Source organism: Melitaea cinxia, chromosome 9, assembly GCF_905220565.1.
Source record: "Melitaea cinxia chromosome 9, ilMelCinx1.1, whole genome shotgun sequence".
Classification (NCBI taxonomy): Eukaryota; Metazoa; Arthropoda; class Insecta; order Lepidoptera; family Nymphalidae; genus Melitaea; species Melitaea cinxia.
The window spans coordinates 7,323,347-7,345,396 of NC_059402.1; the positions used below are offsets into that span (position 1 = coordinate 7,323,347).

Sequence of the window (22,050 nt, forward strand, 5' to 3'; positions counted from 1 at the left end):
CTATAAAATAGTCTTATATTGAGATAGTATATGTACTACCGATATTTTGTGCTATTTGTAATAAAAATGTTCGTATGAATTTGTCAAACGAATTTTTTGGTGTTTCTTATATTTGTTTCATAAATTTTTATCAACCCTGTACACCGCATTAACTGTCGATAATATAGACTCAAACATATAAACTGGTTTTCGAGACATCGATAGTTGGACATCACTACAACCGATAATATTGATTCGAATAGTCTAACTTTCAAGGTGTATCGACGTCTCGAAAACTATCGTCAACTGACGAATTGGACATCACTAAAGATATACTAATCTATGCAGGTACGGCCACAAAGCGGACCACGCTCACCGCGTAAGCTCACCGCTGCCGGCAAAGTCCTGCGATGACTCCGTCAAGCAACGGCGACATAGACGGGTTAAAAGCATCGGAGACATTAACGCATCGAGCAAAACCTCTGTTTAAATTAATCAATTAATGTATTAGGGACATTTTCGTTGCGTTAATAATCATAAATTAATTTTTAAAAAAATTAGTCAAATGTAATTTTTATTTATTAATATGTGTTTATTTTTTATTAGTGGTTGATATATTTACGACAAAAATATTCTTTGATGGTTTTTAAATGTCTTGATTATTATAATTCAGCCGTGTTATGTAGCACTAATATAATGTTTATGTAGATTTGATATGAAATTTATAATGGATTATGTAGAGGTCAGAAAATTAAACTACTATTTTTATTTTATTTTAGAAATAAATCCTAGAAATCCTAAGGAGACTTTATAAATAAAATTGTGTTTTTTAACAAAATAACATCAAATATAGAAAAATGTACAAACTGTTCCTATCACTTAAAATCTCTTAATAGATGTCAAACAATATTATAAGTAAATTACTACATATCAAAAAAAAAAAAATTAAAAATAATTATTAAAAATGGATGCCACAAACTGACACCAAAATATCATGGTTATTAGTTTCTCTGATCGTATTCAACGGTAATAAATATTTCAATGTGTAGTAAATAGTTTTAAGATGTACTGTTCAATCTTTTATATAATTTTTTCATACAATTTCTAAACTTTCATAACGCTGTAATATTGCCGAACACTGTGATACTAAAGTACTCTCACATAAAACTTTTTAGTCAACTCCTTTTGATATAATATATTAGTCAATTTGTGTGATTAAATAATTTTGATAAGTATTTATCGCAATCGAGCTTGAATTCCTATTATATTTAAAACCGTTGTTTTTATTTTGTTTCTTCTTTCTGTTATTTTATGTTACTTTTTTTTAAATAATTAATTGATTTTGTTTATATTGTGATAAAATTGAGTTACCAATGTTTTAATATGGATGTCTGAAATAAATAATAATAATTTATAAAGTAAGACGTTTTATTTCAAAATTCTTTACATATCTTCTTAAGATATGCTAACTTATTTAAATTAAAATTATCAAAGTGGCAAATATCGTCATATAAATATACTTACAACATATATATTTGACACACGAGTACATACAGCTTTAATAACCGTATATTGTTAATTAATATCCATATTAATGGAAAAGAAATATATCAAAAACCAGTGATGACGAATAATTCATGTCTTACATCTAGAATAAATAATAGAATAGTTACAAAAAAATAGTATCATATGTTAGAATAAGAACCGGTCGGTGGACTCATTGTCACTCACTCTCTGTTGGAGACATTAAGTTAGTCTAACTTAAACAATCATGTTGCTGAGTAACGCCTACTTTGATTAAAAAAAATAGCTTTAGAAATCAAAAAGGACATGGATTCAAAAGCCCGTGGATGTATATTACTTATATATAAAAAAAAAAATCATTACTAATCACGTCATTAAATTAAAAAGATAGGTTCTTTATTAAAGAATAAAGAATAATTTCAATTACAGTTAATTTAAATCAGTTCTTGCGGCATCGATTGACGTCGCCGTTCTTATGAGCGCTATTATGATGACATTGAAGGTTATCCCGCGTCAGAATTGTATGTACGATTATCTACTCAAGAAACTAGGTCGCCTATTTGCTTGATTATTACTGGATTTGCTTTCGGTTTTTTTTTTATTTTATTTACAAGAAACTAGAATCGTATATCTACGAGTATCTGGATTAGAAAACTTTATTGAGGATGAATAATAACGTGAAAGCGCAGTAACGCTTTAGAGACGCATAAAACTGGGTGGAACTAGAGAGTACATATTAGAGGCACAGTTCTAGTTATTGTCAATGTAATTTACTTCTCCTAGAACTTGATATTCCCCTAAGTTGAGCTTTCAAGGAAATAATTTAACGTAATAATATAGACAATTATGTATCCGTCGTTTACTTCAGTATTCTATTTCATCGCTTTTAGCTTCCCGGATGTATCGCACGGTATAATATCCGCACTTGACCTCGCTTACCTTCAAAAGATTATCTTAATCTTTCTTACGACCTGACACATCATTTTATACTGGTTCAACATTCAGAATATTCGTTAAAAACTTTCGATATCAGCTACATTATATGACTATAGGTGCAATAAGTATACAACAAAATAAAATAAATATTAATTAAAAGTTGATTCAGTCAATTACAAGTCGTTAATGAAAAATTACTACATCTTTTATCAAATAAAAAATAAATAAATATTTAAAACCTGGTATACACACACGGTCATCTGTTCCTAAAGTAAACAACTTAATGCTTGTGTTATAGGTAACAGCCAACTGGTATAGCTGCATATATATATTTTTTTCGATTATTATTATTGATTTATATCTTGTTATTTTGTCAATTAAATTTATTTTTAATCTTGTGCATACATGAAATTTAACAACATATTATTAAATGTTATTATTAATATTTTTAAACTGTAGATATAACCTAACATGACTGTATTTAGTTGCTAAGTCAATTAAGTAAAGAAATAAATTATTGTTTTATCGGGATGCTATACCCGACTAGAAAAAAGGTCAGGCTCAACTACATCATGTATCTGGACCGGATCAGGATAAAATGAGGCATGCCAGATCCGGCAAGCTCTATCAGGACCAGGTGGACCAGGTATGTAAAATACAATCAAGTATAGTAAGGCATACTAGATCAGGACCCGGTCCGGTCCAGATCAGGATAGCCTGATGTAAAATATAATCAAGTATGGTAAGGCATACTGGATCAGGATCCGGTCCGGTCCAGATCAGGATAGCCTGATGTAAAATATAATCAAGTATGGTAAGGCATATTGGATGAGGACCCGGTCCGGTCCAGATCAGGACAGCCTGAAAGAAATTACGCGAACTGAGCCTGAATCGCGCTATTAATGTTTTTAAGCGCACTTAGTATATACATTACGTATACAGCTATCAGGACAGTCTAGCAGGGAGTCCATTTCTACACAGTGGAGCAGTCGTAAGTAATAGGAAATAGTTATTTAGTAGTTATTTATTAGAAGTTAATAAATAAAATTTAATTAATAATAATAATTATTTATAACATAAAAATAAATTAAAATATTTAATATTTAAAGTAAAAACATAAATAAATAATACATTGGAAAAAATAAACGGAAATAAATGTCATAATAATTATGTTAAGTAACATATTTATAACGTACTGTAATAGTATCGTCAATTATATATATTATTATTATTATTATCTTCTCATATTGATATAATTAGATCCAAAGCACTAAGAAATCTTGATTTTGTCATACGAACCTGTAGTCCCTTTAAAGATCCTCTTAGCTTCAAAATAGTTTATTATGCATACGTTAGAAGCATCTTAGAATACGCTGCTCCTATATGGTCTCCAAGGTATGATGTTTATATAAAACGCATTGAAAGTGTACAAAAGAAATTTGTTCATCACCTTAAATTTAAGTGTAAAAAAGCCGATATAAGTGATGAATACGTAGATATCTGCCGAGCTTATAACCTTCTGACGTTAACGGAACGCAGGGAGGTATTAGACATGGGGCTATTGTATGATATATTTCGTGGCCGCATCAACTGCCCGGAACTTGTTGAACGCATTATACTAAACAACCCTTTACGACGCACAAGACACACTGCTTTATTTTATGTCCCGAACTGCTCCACCAACTATGCACAGAATTCTATACTTACAAGATTACCTAACTCATACAATTTGAAATTTCAAAACGTAGATATTTTCAATGGTTCAAAAAATAGTTTTCAAAATAAAATAAAACAACAGTTGTTTAAAAAAATAATCAAAACTACAACTAAATATATATAATTTATATATATTTCATAAATATTTATATAATGTTCACTATTATTATTATCATTATTATATATGTTATATTTCCTTCCATATAGAGTTAATTGTTTTTAAATTATCCTCCCAGGGGTATTTATAAGTTTAATATGAAACAAGTTTGTTTTTTTTTTCTTATGTTTTTCCTTTTATTTTATTTTTTCACGTTTGTTAATTTAAATTTTAAACGGATGGATGGTCGTAATTGGCCTTTTTGATTATATTTCATTCTAGTTTGTTTTATAATTTTTTCTGTGCTGTGTACCATCCCTTATAAGTAAATAAATAAATATCAATTCGCTTTTTTTGCTAAACAATTTTTTCAATAATATACATTCGTGTTTTTTAAAAGAACCGGACCAAACCGGCTGATCAGCATGAGATCAGATGTCCTGATCTGCACCCGATCAGGAAATCTCATCTCATAATGATCAGGTCCAGACCAATTATCTGCGTTACATGCCTTATCTAGAGTCCTGATCAGGCATGCCTGGTCACGTCCTTCTAAGGAAGACGAAAAAATTTCTACTCGGGTACCTAACTATTCCATTATTATTTTTAGCGTCTAGTTATGACATTTGTCTACTAACATAAATCATTTATTAAAGTCGAAAATAAATAATTGATTATTAAAATAGAAACAGATACAGGAGGTACTTTTGAAATAAAAATATAAAATGATTTGATTAATTGAAGTCTTGAAAAGAGTCAGCAGGTCTTTCTCTCCAAATCTTTCGAACCCTAACACGTAACAACTGGTGTCGGAAGTGAGATTTGGAGATGCCATTGACTCCGAGAGAAGACTTCAAGCACTTCAAGGGCTTCAGGACAAGGACATAACGAGCTGCGGAGGCCACACCTACTGGGGACCAAGCTTCGCCCACCGTGGACCAAGCCCCGCCCACTGACAACGCCTATCATGCCCCGCCCACTGACCACGCCCCTTGGCCCCGCCTACTGGGACTCAGGCCCCACCCACTCGTGCCGTCAGGCCCCGCCCACTCAGACGTAGTCCCCGCCCACTCGGGCTCAGGCCTCGCCTACTCAGGCTCAGGCCCCGCCCACTTTGTCTCAAGCCCCGCTCACTGGATCCGCCCACCTTACCACGCCTACCAGTGACACCGTAGCTTCTACAGACTCTCAAGTGGCTCTTCAAATAGGAAGTTTAATTAAATTAATGGAGCAGCAAAAGGTTGAAATTCGTAGTGCTTTGCAAGAATCACAAGAGCAAACAAGTTTCAGATTGCAAGAATCACAAGAGCAACAAAAGGCTGAAATTCGTGGTGCTTTGCAAGAATTACAAGAGCAAACAAGTTTCAAATTGCAAGAATCACAAGAGCAACAAAAGGCTGAAATTCGTGGTGCTTTGCAAGAATTACAAGAGCAAACAAGTTTAAAGTTGCAAGAATTACAAGAGCAACAAAAAGAGCTCCAAGAAAAAACGCTTTGGGCTATAAAAGATTTTAGTGACGCGGTGACTAAGCTTCGAAAAGATGTCGACGTAGTGGAAGAACGAGTTACCGGGTTAGGGTTGGATCTTGAAAATGTGAAAAACGGCCTCACTGAACTACAGAAGAGTATGCCTTGAAACCATGGGAATTGCGATGTCTAGTGGAACTACCGGAGTGGCACGAGGACCAAAAGTGAAAATGCCTCCATACGACGGCACTACTTCGTGGAATGCTTATCGTCGACAATTCCAGGCTGTTGCTACTGCCAACGGATGGACGGAAGAACAATGCCTGACCGCTTTCACTGTTGCGCTCAGAGGGCAAGCTTTGTCGGTTCTGGAAGCACTGCCACATACAGGAAATGGGTTCCAAGACTTGATGGAGGCACTTGAATCCCGATACGGGGATCGACATCTGGAGCACGTGTTCCGTGCCCAACTGCGTGACAGAGTTCAACGCCCAGGAGAAGGACTACAGCAATGGGCGTTGGAAATCGAAGAACTCGTCAGGAAGTCATACCCAGGAGCCGACACCAAGATGGTAAACACGAATATTGTTCAAGCATTTGTCGACGGAATCAAAGACCTGGAGGTCAGAGCTGCAGTGAGGCTTCGTCACCATACCTCGATAAAGGAAGCATTGGCGCATACTTTGGAGGTCGAGGCTGTTCGCCATGACATACGGCAGACCCATAAGATCCGCGTGGTCTCTGAGGAAGACAAGGAGGTTAAGGCTTCTACAAAAAAAAGTTCTGGAGTTATGTGCTACAAGTGCGGCGAGAAGGGGCATCTTCAGCTCAACTGTCCGCAGAAGAAGACCGAGATAGCAAGGATTAAAAGGATCGAGGAACAAATAGAGGAGCTGAAGAAGCAAGGGGCTTCGCCCTCTGCCCTGGATCAGGAGTATGACTTCAAGACGAAACACCGCAGTAGAAAGTTGCATGGGAATGCCGACGCACTCTCACGAAGGCCGTGTTCGGAAGTCTGCAAACATTGTGTTAAGCAAGAATCTAATGAAGTAACATTAAAGCTAACAAGAACAAGTCCCTTAGGTATCTGGGAGAATGATGCTATGAGGGAAGCTCAAGAAAGAGATGACGACCTTCGGCACATCATCACATGGAAGAAACGGGGTGACGTAAAACCAATCTGGAGTGAGGTTGCACCCACTGGCGCTGTCACTAAGGCGTACTGGGCTCAATGGGACAGTCTGATACTTCAAAACGGAATACTCTACCGGAAATGGAAGAAGACTAACGGCAGACAGTTCCACCTTCAGATAATTGTCCCAAGAACGAGAGTACCAGATGTTCTCCGTGAAATACATGATGGCGTATCAGGAGGTCATCTAGGTGTCAAGAGGACGTTAACAAAAGTGCGAGAACGATTTTACTGGTTACATTGTCGAGATGATGTACAGGATTGGTGCCGCAAATGTACTACTTGCGCTGCTGTAAAAGGACCACAGACTAGGAGCCGTGGGAACCTGCGGTTGTATAGCGTCGGTGCACCGTGGGAACGAATTGCAGTAGACGTAGCGGGGCCATTTCCTGTAACGGAATCGGGAAACAAGTATTTTATGGTCGTCATGGATTACTTCACCAAATGGCCCGAAGTGTTCGCCATACCAAACCAAGAAGCTACAACAGTCGCTTCTAAGTTAGTCGAAGAAGTGATAGGTCGCTTTGGTGTGCCTCTAGAAATCCATTCTGATCAGGGCAGGAACTTCGAATCGCAAGTATTCCAGCAAGTGTGCAGAATTTTGGGCGTGCATAAGACGAGGACCACTGCGTACCATCCACAGTCTGATGGAATGGTTGAGAGATTTAACCAGACCCTTGAGAGGCATTTGGCGAAATTGGTAGTCGACAAACAAAAGGATTGGGACAAGTATATACCACTCTTCCTTCTGTCGTACCGAACCGCCGAGCATGAGAGCATAAAAGCTACCCCAGCGTATGTCAATTACGGTAGAGAATTACCAATACCAGTAGACCTATTGACTGGAGGGTCACCGGAGGGACCAAATACCGTACAAGACTATGTCAGCGATTTAAGGGAAAAAATGCGCTATATACACGCTTTGGTTCGGGAAAATGGGTTACAGTCAAGTGTGAACATGAAAACCAGATACGACCGGAAATCGAACACGAGCGGCTTCAAGGAAGGGTCACTGGTATGGCTGCATAACCCAACCCGCCGGAAAGGGAAATCTCTAAAGTTGCAGACCAAGTGGGACGGTCCATACAAAGTGGTTACCCGACTGAATGATGTGACTTACAGGATTCAAAAGCAACCAAGAGGGACATTCAAAGTGGTACACATAGACCGTCTGGTACGTTACCATGGCAGTAACAACGATGCTCGGGACGAGCATTTCTAAGAGGGGAGTAGTGTTACAAACAAACAAAGAAACTAGCGCCAGCTAGCGGCAACCATTGAAACCACACAAAGACAGCGATAGCATGAAACTCTCTACTCAATACTAGATGGCGTTAGAGGAACTACTGTGGAACTATATAGAAGTATAGTCTCGAAAACCGGGTGGGTACATGCGCGAACTTTCCAGAATGGTCTGGGCCTCGTGTCGGCTGATATAAATAGCCGCAGGTAGGCGAGCGAGTTCAGTTCAGTTTGAACGATCTTCGAGGCGACTTCAAAGTGAAAACTAGTGATCAAGAGTGGTACCAGTGAAACCTACGACATTGTCCACGACTTAGGACATCGTTAGTGCTTAGTGTTTGAACCTCTTGCTTTGTGTTGGACCTAGTGCTAGTGAATAAAGAGGTCTCCAAAAGAGTCAGCAGGTCTTTGTCTCCAAATCCTTCGAACCCTAACACGTAACAACATTGTTACAGCTTGAAATTATATAGATATATTGTCATAGAAATAAGCAAACAAATGTACATAATATAAAAGTAGTACTAAAAAAAGACGAATGATGCAGGTAAATAAGAGAAATTGTGCATTACACTAGTACCGAATGAAATAATACATTTTCTCTTTCAACCAAATAATATATTACTTCCTCAGGCTCGATATGTTACAAGAGACTTCAACCCCTCAATTTATTCACCTTAATCCGCAACAGGAGGAAACGATAATAAATCGTCTTTGATCGGCTCAATAACTTCTGTGAAGGTATAATTAATTCCTCCTAATCTTATCGAAAAGCTTAAGGTACGTACAAATAAGAAGTATATGGTACTGGCAATAATTAGGTAAATGATCGCACTGTAGGAGACTTGCAGTGTCGCGCTGTTAGATATAGGCCAGTTCTAAGAATTCTTAAGTTCCAATCTTTATAAGAGTTTAGGGAGATGCTGTTTCATTATTTATCAGAATATATCTTGAGAACAGAGAAATTTTTTTACTGGTCTAGATTTAAAACTTCCAGCAAGAATGAAATGATTAAAGTAACGCTTTAGCCTGTAATATTACACTGCTGGGCATAGGCCTCTTTCCCCATGTAGGAGAAAGATCAGAACTTAATCCACCACGCTGCTTCAATGCGGGTTAGCGGATATATTTCCTACTATGAGTAACGATCGCTATCAGATGTATATGGTAACAACCGGGACTGACGGCTTAACGTGCTCTCAGAGGCACAGTGGTACTTTTACTTAGATCCACAAAGACTGCACAAACATCCAGACTATTGCAAACATCTGTATGGCCAATACAAATGTGTCATGTGCGAGGATCGAACCTGTAACCGCCAGCGCAACAGCCACAAACGCCAACGCGTTTTATGTTGAAGAAGTGGAAGTGTCGATTGAAGTAGTTATACTTTTAACAAAACAACATAAAAACGTGTAAGGTTTCGAATCCATTACTAAATGAATCAATGTTTGCTCTACTACTTCAACAATTTTAATTTCCCGGCTAATGTACTTTACTTTAAGATAGTGAATTACTGTTCGAAGTTTGCGGTCGGGCTTGAGGTCGACTTACACTGAAGTTTTCTATTGTTTGATTTTAAGACTTTGTTGTTTGTCTCCGTGCTGACATATTGTAGCTGTACTAAATCCAAAAGTTTTGTGTTCAGCATAAATGGTTATAATTTATTTACAAACTTAATCACGTACTAAACGGTCTATTACTAACTTTTGGTTACTAAGATCGTATAACCAAATAATAATATATTATTCCCTATAGGGAAAAGAAGTTTAACCTTGATAGATTTAGTGTAAAAATCTTCCCATCGTCGAATTGATTATGATAAATTATGTTTTTGAGGCTAATACCCTACGTATTACGTATATGTGAACTGTGATACCTATTTAGGATACATATATATCTATCTATACATATAATAAAATGGTAGGAAAGTCAAAACTGTACATAGAATATTTTTTTAAAAGAATACTTGGGGTCTGATCTTATATCGATACCGAAGTCAAAAATATAGTTTTTAGAATTTTTGTATGTTTGTCTGTTTGTCTGTATGTACATATGTCCGGGATAAACTCAAAAAGTACTGCATGGATTTACTTCAAATTTGGCACGAATATTATTAAGAAGTCGGGTCAACATAGAGGCTACAAATTATCACGCTATCACCTACGGGGAACGAGCAGTGAACCTTTATTCTTCAACGCATTCTGTAACAACTTGTAATCTATCGACGCATATTTAAATGTTGTTATTATTTTAATAACCATGCTATAAGTTAGCTTCATACTATAAATAAAGACATTCTGTAGTATATTTAGTATCAGCATTGACCCGTGCGAAGCGGGGGCGGGTCGCTAATATATATATATATATATATACATTTATTTATTACATACCAACAAATGTTTATATATTTTTAGATTAATAGAAATTTCAGCGTCAAACTAATAACATTTTTTTAAACAAAGAAAGAAGAAGAAAGAAGGCGTTATAATAAAAACGTCGGTATAACAAAATTTACATAATGTTATCTTTTCATTAAAACACTATTTTCTCATATATTATAAAGTTATAGAGTGCTTTATTAACAAAAATGCGATAATAAAATTTGCAGATATACGTCATCAAGCGTTTTAATAATTTACCATGTATTTTTTTAAAGTAATAATAGTAAATAATACTAATTTGAATATGTAAATATAATAGTAATTTGGTAGTTGTACTTACATTACAAAATTATCAAATCGCTTGCGGCATCGTTATTTAAAGTTTAATAGTCTTTTTGACGACGAAACAATAAAGAAATATAATTAAAATTTAATCATATGACATAAAAATACGTCGGGACTATTAGATATTAATAAACTTACAACTTGAGACTTTATTTCGAGTAAGAAAGCTGACTTTACTATCTATTTCCTATTCTCTATTATCTTTTGTTCACTAGCGTTTTTGTTTAAATTCATTTGGACGACAGCCTTCGATTGGTTGTCACTAGTTTAAAGACTATCCTTTTCTATTTTTTGCAATTATTTTTATTAGTTATATGCTGTGTGGTTACGGCATCAAAGAATATGGCCACCCCATTTCTTCCCGTGGGTGTCGTAAGAGGCGTCTAAGGAATAACACAGTTCCACTACTACCTTGGAACTTAAAAAGCCGACCGATGGCGGGATACTCATCCAACTGCTGGCTTTGAAATACACAGGCCAAAGACGGCGAGCAGCGTCTTCGGTGCGACAAAGCCAGCCTGCGGTCAACAACCCGCCTGCCCAGCGTGGTGACTATGGGCAAAACACATGAGTTCACGCCATTTTTAGCGTGAACTTGTGGAGGCCTATGTCCAGTAGTGGACGGCGAAAGGCTGCTGTGATGATGATGATGATGGTGAGTTTTTTTATTATACCTAATATAAAATAGAGATAATATTAACTAAAAAATATAAATGCTTACAGAATATTTAATGTCACTATATTTTCCTCTCATATTATTATGACGGTAGGTAAAAATATTAAAAAATATTAAAAATAATTAAACAAATTATAACTTAATTTTTACATAAATTTTAGATAAAAACATACTCATTATAGGTATTATCTTTTAATATTTTTTAATAACGATGCGAACTAAGTTTCCTATTTTCTTGTTTAGAGTTTATAAGTTTGACGTGCCTTGAGAGTCTTGAGCTCAATAATACAGATAATATTTCTCATATATGAGTTACGCTTAGTTTGTAAAAGTATTTTCAATCGTGCACGAAGACTGTGTGATTTATGTGCTTACATTATTACAGTTACACAATTTTAGTTACCAATAGTATATTAAAAGTTGTAACACTGTATTTCAATAAATTTAAAACCCAATTTTTATACCTACTATACAATACATGTTTAATGTCTCATAATAGTTTAATAACAAATTACAATTACGAGGTAATACAAAACGGTTAAAACAAAAATTTTGTTATTTACATGTTTTTATTACCTAAAGAATGTTTGTTACATTATATACACTAAATAACGATGAGTGAAACGATTTTTATATAACTTTTACGCTTTGTAGATAGCTTCTGCGAAGACTGCCGATAACAGTAATAAAGATTAAAGAATAACTAGTAATCTATATTCGGAGAAATCTACAAAAATAATCACATATTTTTGTAAACACATTATAATATAGGTCATAAAAAAATTTCAAGTACCAAAAGTGTTTACATCTACTGTTTTTTATATAACGCTATAAAGCTTTGTGATATATTTTCTTTTCTATGGGATATTTTTCTAAGAATTTATTTTTCACGGCTATAAAAAATTGTTTTGAATTTTACAAAACAACAACTACTTTTAGTGTCAGAATGTGTTTTAAGAAAATTGCTGCTGCTACATTCACAAACACCGGTGTATGCGACATATTACATGGCCTATAATTTATTCAGATCTTAGTGTGCGGCTGAGAATGCATTTTTTAAATAACACAATAGTGCTGCTTACTATACTATATTGATACTATACACTGTTTTCAACGAGATCTTTTAGATTACGAATTGGTATCACAGTATACAATCATCCCTTAAAATTGTTCAATAACACTTGTACTTGATAATTGTGTTTGCAGGCAAACGAAGTAAAACCGCCTTCAATTATATCGACAAGTTATTACTTGTAGTTATTACTTTCAACGTAGGTAAACAAAAAAATTGTCGAGTAAATACGGATTATCAAAGATTACTCCAAAAGTTGTTGTAATCAGACCTCGATGCAATTTAAATGTGACCACATGATAAACATCTGCTAGTAGTAGTTATGCGGCTTTTCGAGAGTTTCCCTCGATTCCTCTGGGATCCCATCATCAGATCCTGGTTTCCTTATCATGGTACCAAACTAGGGATATCTCCTTTCCAACGTAACAAGATTTATCAAAATCGGTTCATAAACGACAGAGTTATCCCCGAACATACATAAAAAAAAATATATATATATATACGGTCGAATTGAGTAACCTCCTTCTTTTTTTGAAGTCGGTTAAAAATCAAATATATTAAAGCCCTACACACCCCGAATCAAAAAAACATTAATTCCAAAAGCTCGGAGCGTGATCCTGTAAAAAGTATTAAGGTTTAATACTCTAGTGAAGCTGAGACTAGGAAATTTGCATGGCAATTAGAATGAGGCTGGGGTCGCATTACCATTTCAATCGTGGCGAATGAGTGACTTGCACTCAAGCGGCGACTGAGTGAACAGCACCTCTTTTCACTGTAATCCTACTAGGTAATTTTAGATTTTTCTCTTTTGTTTAGAAGTTCTGGGGCGTTTTACCTATACTTTTTACAACTTGTTTTATATACTAAATTGGAATGAAACAAAAAAATATTTAAAAATACGTTACATGTTATAAGAAAGAATTGTATTCTTATTTTAAAAATCGTAATTTGGTTTTAATTATTTTATTCTTTTTTCGTTTAAGAACTTAAACCACCTCGCAGTACTATTGTTGGATGGTAGATAATTTATCAACTGAAAATAATAAGCCAAAAGCTTTATATGTTATTTTGTTCATTGTGGACGCGGCGTTGGCGCAACGGTCACAGCCATGGATTGTACCTGTTGCGCTGGCGGTTGCGGGTTCGATCCCCACACACGACTAAGATTTGTATTGGCCATACAGGTGTTTGCCGTGGTCTGGGCGTTTGTGCAGTCCTTTTGCGTCTTCCTATCAGGCCTTGGAGAGCACGTTAAGCTGTCGGTCCCGGTTGTTATTATACACAAATGATAGCGATCGTTACTCAAAGTAGAGAATATATCCGCCAACCCGCATTGGAGCAGCGTGGTGAATTAGCTCTGATCCTTCTCCTACGTGGGGAAAAAGGCCTATGCCCTGTATATTACAGGCTGAAGCTTGAAGCCTTTTATATGTTTTTTATATCAAAAAATCACCTAAGTTATAATGTAAAGCATCGTAGACCATTCGTAGAGATCAAATATAAACTTTAACGAGCGGATATCAAACCCATGACTATAAGAAAACCATGAGCATAATGAAGCTTTCGTCATCAGTACACCTGAAAGGTCGCACCTCCTGAACTCTCACATGGAGTCAATATGGGACAGTATATTCATGTTATAGTCAATTCATAGTACAGTCTATTCATTACCGGTATATGAAGAAAAGTGAACTTATAATTATTTATTTTCTACTATATTCAAAGAAACTCGGGCACACTGCAATTTGTAAAGTTAGCACATACAATAATTTATATCGTATTTATAGAACTAAAGTTATTTTAAGACAAACGAACTCACACAAACTTCGTAAAATTAATTCACGAAGTTTGCACGCTTACATTTGGGAAAGTTTTTGACAAATGATATTTATTTTATCTCAGTCCTTGCAAATTGACACGTATCATTAATTTTAAAAATTACTTTATAAATATCTTCAAGTTGAAATAAGAACAATTTAGTTTATCTTAATATATATAAATCTCGTGTCACAATGTTTGTCCTCAATGGACTCCTAAACTACTTAACCGATTTTAGTCAAATTTGCACACCGTGTGCAGTTTGATCCAACTTAAAAGATAGGCTATATTTTATTTTGATATATTATGTTATTATTATATTTCAGAAAAAAATAAGGTGATACGAAGTTCGCCAGGTCAGCTAGTTTATTTATATAATTACGTTCAGAACAGGGTATAGCCATGAAATATACAAAGATAGTTCTTACATAGCATAATGTCTAGGTTAAAACTCTTAGTGTACGACATCTAGTAAATTAAAACACTAAACAGAACAGTTTAACTTCTAATATTATTCATTATATATGTAAATTAATTTTAAAATTAATACAAACTAAAATTGTTTGACCAGGAACATGTTTCAAAAATTTGGTTTTTAAAGAAAAGAGAACACTATTAAACCAACATGGAAATACCGAATAATGAAAATCAAAGTACTGAGTATATTTTCCCATCAGTTTATAAAATTGTTGGACGTCGACATCAATATCTGAGGAACCTAGTATCTGATACTAATCAGTCTGCACGATAACTCTGTTTAGGTCGTCAAAGTTATTTTACTGTAATTATAACATTTGCACAACATTGCATTTACGATCCAGAGGATTAAAAGCTGAAGATATATTGATAACTGTAATCAGAGCAGAGTGGTGGAAGTTTAGTGAACATAATGGTTTAGCTTCACATGTGACAAATCAAAAATCAAAATCAAAAACAGCTTTATTCAAATAGAGCACTTTCGAATCGTCATTTTACATATTAAAAAATTTAAAAATAAATTATTATTTTAAATTTTTTGTAAAAGTAAAGCTACCGCCGATTCGGAATGTAGATTCTGCAGAGAAGAATTGGTAAGAAACTCCGCAGTTACTCTTTTGAAAAATAATATATAAACTGTGTTTAGTTCAAAATTAGTAACATCTTGCATGAAATACAGCGTCACTAAATCCACATCTTTATCAACTGTGTAATCCTGCACCGAATAATAATACGCTTTATCTATTATTATTTTTATAATAAAAATTTTAAAATTATGTTGACACAATTCCAAAATTGTCTGTGGGATTTTATTATACAAGCGAATGCCATAACCCTGAAAGGAGACGTTAACTTTGCGCAGTCGGAAACTTAGAGTTACAATTTTGTTATTCCTTCTCGTGCTTATAAAGCGATTTTTTCTATTTATTTCAAAACAATGAATATTCTGGTGTAAATATATAATGTTATTGTAAATATATTTCGACAAAATTATTAATACGTCTATCTCTTGAAAAACATCCCGTAGGGAGACTCAAGCTCCAAGATCGTAAATGCCGCGAATGGCCCTTTTTTGTAAGATAAATACAGTCTCAATATCTGTAGCAATACCCCACAGTAACAGGCCGTAAGACATAACACTATGGAAATAGCTAAAATATATTAAGCGCGCAGTTGCAACGTCGGTCAGTTGTCGTACTTTTCTAACTGCGAATGCTGCGGAGCTGAGTCTACCATTCAAGGATGACAAATGGGAATTCCACTGAAGTTTTGAGTCAAAATGTATCCCTAAGAAAACTGTAGTATCCCTATTTTTCAAGCATGTGATTTGGGATGTGTTAAAAATATTTAGTTACTCAAATATTCGTCACTAATTCCAAATTGCACCTTTGTGACGTTTGCAGTCGAAATACTTGAACCTTGGAGTTGCAATGTTAAAAAAAATTAAAGTGGATAACTCCTTACCTTATTGCCTCCACTAGTGACAAGAGGGCTGGTGAGCCCAGAGAATCGGCATAGCGATTAAACAGGGAAATGCTGCCAGCATTCTTGGCACCATTCCACACGGTCATGACTTATACCATAACTATCTGTAAATATTTAGTTCTTAAGTTGTGATTTGTAAATATGTATAATATCTTAACAAAAAAAGGAAAATAAAGTAATTTTTAAGTATAAATTTGATATTTTTGGTTTCGTTCAGACGTTAATGACGTTGGTAGTTTACTTATTAGATGTGGAACCGAAAATTACAGTGCCCGTTGTAAATATTACCTTTTATACTAGCCACTTCAAGTTTAGGTTTCAACGATCTACGAGTACTGACATAATCAAATATAGTCGTTTTTTTTAACTTTTTCGTTGAAAAATTCTTCTTCAAGTAAGGAATAGGTACTCGACTTTTTTGTGGATTGGTATGGTGTTGCACTGATTTAAAAGATTGTGACAATTTGTATCTTTATGCTTTCTTTTAATGTTATCAGGTACTATGATTTTTAATATTCGCATCTGTAATGAGTAAATATTATTCAAGTTCGATTTGTATGTTCTTCCAAAGCTAAATAGATCATATGAAATAACAGATTCGACTGATTGAATCAGAGTTTTGTGTGGGATTTTCCGGTTTGTTAAAGCAAATTTTAATATAAGTCCTCGAAGATTGTCACATACGAAAATATAGCTTCCAGCCACAAAACAGTACCATTTAGCTGTTACCGGCTTTTACTAACAACATTTATAAGCTCTTGGATGAAAAGAAACACGTATTGGCGATTTTAATCAACTATAGCAAAGAACTTGAACTATAGTCCTATAACCATATTACCCACTTTTGAGAAAATTGCTGAAAATTATAAAAGTAAATTGTAGACAGATTTATAAATTTTATACTACGAACGATTTTTTATTTCAGTATTATAACTAGGTCGGCAAACAAGCGTACGGCTAACCTGATGGTAAGCGATTACCGTAGATTATAGACGTCTGCAACACCAGAAGCATAGCAAACCGACCCTATTCCAAATTCCCCCTAAAAGCTCTGGTCACCTTACTTACCAACAGGAACACAACGCTACTTGAAAACAGTATTATTTAGCTGTTATCTTCTGTAAGTTCGAGGTACTACCCCAGTCGGGCTGCTCCATATTTTAAGCAGACATTACCTAATGTGCCCTACCTCAGTTATATACTAACGGACTATCAAATTCGCAGTTATATTCCTTCAAGATATACAAAAAAAAAATTAAAAATGAAAATTATACCTCATCTTAAATTAACCAATATCATAATTGGAAAATGGCAAAAACAAAAACTGCCAAATTGGCAGAATCTATCGAGAAAATAATAATAAATTCTACTGCATGTGTCTTAGCCCATAACTGTGTATCATAGGAAAATGATTGCAAAAATATAACGAAAATAAAAAGTTTGTATGAATAAAACTAAACCTTCTATTTTCTATTTGGTTGTCAATCAAAGTTTTATTTTAACGTATGCGCGTATTGGAAATATTTTTGACGATAAAACACAAATATCAAAATCTATAACAAATACAATGCTTTGAATGGCTATATTCAAATATTTTCCTATATAATATAAGACTTCTCTTGTGTATATATATATATATATATATATATATAAACAATCCTACGATTTCGTTACACTTGAAATAACAGATATAAAAATCAAAAATTTCTTCACTCATGTATGCTTCAAAGGCAATTTTGAATTTTAATTTTACATTTGATATCATATTTCTTGTAAAATTAATTTTGTAGTTAACGAGCTAATAGCGATTAGGAGTAAAGGATTTACTGAGAAGAATCGGCAAGAATTTCGACAGTTTCTCCTTTCACGTCGAAGTTGATCATCCCTGCATAAGAACCACGGTTAATATACCTACTTTCTTGTATATAATCTTTGTCATCTGTGTAAACTTGTGATAATACGCTTTATCTATTACAATTTTAAAATATGTAATTGAAAATTTGTACTGGCAATAGTAAAATTACTTATCTATACAAATAAATTAAATTGGAGTGTCTGTTTCTTATATTAAAATAACCGCTTTTTAGTAAATTCATATGGATTTATGATATGATGCATGATACATATACCAAAATAACATTTTTTTACAATTTTTGTGTGTCTGTCTGTTTGTTCCGGCTAATCTCTAAAATGGCTGGACTAATTTTGACGGGACTTTCACTGGCAGACAGCTAATATAGTTAGGAGTAACTTAGGCTACTTTTATTTTAAAAAAATATTTAAATTTTTGTTTTTCTAACTCTGAACTGTACAATAACTTTTTTGTTAAATTCCACGCGGACGAAGTCGCAGGCAGCTAGTCAATACATATAATAAAAATGTAAATGTAATATGTTTATGCACGCTAATCTTAGAAATGGCTTATCCGATTTAAAAGTAATTTTTTAATATATTGTGGTAAGCTTCACATAACATTTAGTATTTATTTCATGTCAATCGGCTTACAAACAGAAAAGTTATGCCAATTTAAAGAATCATGTTGAACATGTAAATACCCAAACGAACCGTCGCCAAACACCGGTTTATAATCCAAACTAAACCAAAAGATATATCCAAATAAGAATAATAATTGTGTTTGCAAGCAAACGAAAAAAAACCGACTTCAATTATATCGACAAGTAATACAATGTAGGTAGACGAAAAAATAGTCAAGTAAATACGCATTATCAAAGATTACTCCAAAAGTTGTTCTCAAATCTCGATGAAATTTAAATGTGGCCACATGATAAACATTAGCTTTCGATTAACTTAAAAATCATCAAAATCGGTACACCCAGTAAAAAGTTATCTGGATCTTCGATAGTTTCCCTCGATTTCTCATATTATAGTATTGATGCGATAGTCATTATTGTATTACGAGGGGATTATAATGAATATCTAATATATTTGTTGACAAGTGATATTAATTAAACTTAATGCACTGTCCTTATAATATGATAGTAGGCTAGTATAGCATATAGTACAGAAATGTCAATCACTACTACTTCTCACATTATATACTATATACAATTCAAGTCGCTAAACATAATTTAATCTAATGCAAATAGTTCTTAATACAGTTTTGTTTAATTAATCTATAATTATTTCATTGATTATAAAATTAAATAAAGTCTTATTAAACTTTTAATTCGTTTTGTACCCTACTAATATTATAAACGCGAAAGTTTGTATGTATGGATGTATGGACGTTTGTTCCTCTTTCATGCAAAAATTACCGAATGGATTTTATTGAAAGTTTACAGTAATATAGCTTATACATTAAAATAACACATAGGCTATAATTTTTAAAGATAGTGTGTGAATTGTCCAAAAAATAACAATAGTTGTCAAGTATGTCGGAAAAAAATCTGCCATCTGCGAGCTATTCTGGTGTACGCTGCAAAAACTGTAGAGTTTACACATATATAATGTATAGAAGAAATATTTATCTTAATTAGTCCTACACAAAAGTCCACGACCGCATATATCTATCTTTTATGAGTAAGCCATTATCGCGAAAACAGTGAACCATAAATATAATAAAAATTGATAATATGTTTCTAATCCACATTTGGTAGTAACAAATTGGTTTTTATGTCGCAGAACCAATTTCGATGAATTTTGGTATGAAGATAGATATTGAGAAGATAATAAGCTACTCGAAATACTTAGTAATCCTGCGCAGACGAAGTCACGGGTACCAGCTAGTATTATATAAATAACAAAAATATTTGAGGTTAATATAGAATTTTGCGCGGCTTATCGAAACAATTATTCATCATGTTCCACTCATACATTTTAAACATAGTACGCAAGACTGTTAAGGTAGGAATTATCGTAATCCTAGCTCGTACGTGACATCGGGTCTTTAATAATATTTGAGAACGTAGGAATCCGAGCTATTCCGGGAACACGTCGCTAAGTCATAAAGCCTTCTGCAACTTCGATTCAACTTAAAATTGTTCCCTAAAGTATTCTACTTCTTCGGATTACAGTACGTGGCTATTATTTTTATATATTTCACAGAGAAAATATGCTACTTTGTTCTCGTAAATGTAGAAATTTATGGGTTCTGTTTACAGATTTGTTTCCATTTCTTCTCAATTAATGTAAAACTATGGAGACGCCGTTGTTGCTTGATATTTGTTATGTACATTTAATAATTTAATAAAGGCATACCAACTAAGTACATAAAAGAACTTTCTACATCAAAACAAAAAGTAACTAAGTACTTATACAATTGTGCACTTAAATTAAAGGTTTGTACAACATTGTTAGAATGCCACTGTAATCAGACATTAATCTTATTTGTGTAATCTACCGAAAACATAACACTTGTTACAACTAACTGTAATTTATATAATACTATTGATTATAATACTGAACAAATATAACTATAGGAATTTATAGAAATTTCAATAGTTTGAAATTCTAATATGCAAACTTAATATTAATAGTAATAGGTATAGATACCGTTACCTCTTTTTTGTATCCGTACATGTACCTTATTATGTGGAAAAGGAAATCATTACATTCTGAAAGAAAATCTTTTGATTGGTGTCGAAAGAAAACATTGCGAAGAAATGTGTATGTTGCTCAAGATATTAGAGACATGTATATTTGCCAGCAGTGGAACGGTGCGGCACTCATTAATTAAGAAAGAAATCTGAGGTGACGCCTTGTTACGAAGTTCTAAATAGATGTCTATAGTTTTGACAAGATTCTTAGATTAACGAGGGTAACAGGTTTAGGTAGGGTAGCAGGGTAGTAGGTATGAGGCTTATTCATTATTACTTAATACCTAAAAAAATAGATATTAAAGTTTTCCTTCTTCATCCTAATTTTTTTTCTATTACAATCCATTTAACGCTGTTGTGTGATTCTTAACTAAAAAAATGCATGCCTACAAAGTACACATGTCAGAAGTGAAACTTCCTTGGCTAACTATTTTTTAAGTCTCATTTATATTACAAATATAAATCTAAAGCCTTAGGTTTTCGTTCCAATGCCATCTAGTTAGATTGCAATGTAATACTATCGATATTAAATAATAACCTTTGTATTTTCTATAGTACACGCTAGGTGCCGCTGTTATTCGACAAAAACGTTGCACATCTTCGTGACGCTAATATAATTATTATTGCATTTCATCCGTAAAAATTTTACCCTTATGCGCCTAAAGAAGATACTCTTTAAAAAAAATTGATATTGATTTGACTATTATTTAGAAGTAATACATATGAGTAATACATTCAAAAACTATTTCTTATTGTTTCTATACACATCAACCTTTTTTTTTTTTCAAATGTTTAATGTAAAAAGAAAAAAGTTTTTCCAATGAAGATAAAGTGATTTAAACCGAGATTGAATTGAGAGCTTAGTCAACATAAAAATCTTAAGTGATATCTCAGCGCCAGAGTACGCAACTTAGTGGTTTGTCTAATACGACTTTAAGTCCAGCTTGGTTTAAAGTAACTTTATATACCGACTGCGGTTTACTGTGGCTAAACATTGCGTTATAAACTTTAAGATCTAAGAGAATTGTTTTATTAGTAGCCTTATACTGTCTTTAACATTTCTTCCCATCATATACTGGTATCAGAA

General features: G+C 33.7%; 1 protein-coding gene across 1 annotated transcript in view; it reads left to right on the forward strand.

Moving 5' to 3' along the window:
- Nucleotides 1-469, forward strand: part of LOC123656655 (kazrin) — a 47,530-nt gene extending 47,061 nt beyond the window's left edge. The window contains exon 19 of the mRNA XM_045592317.1: nucleotides 328-469. Within this exon, the coding sequence (XP_045448273.1) occupies nucleotides 328-469 (142 nt within the window). The remainder of the gene's footprint in view (nucleotides 1-327) is intronic.
- Nucleotides 470-22,050: the final 21,581 nt, after the last annotated feature.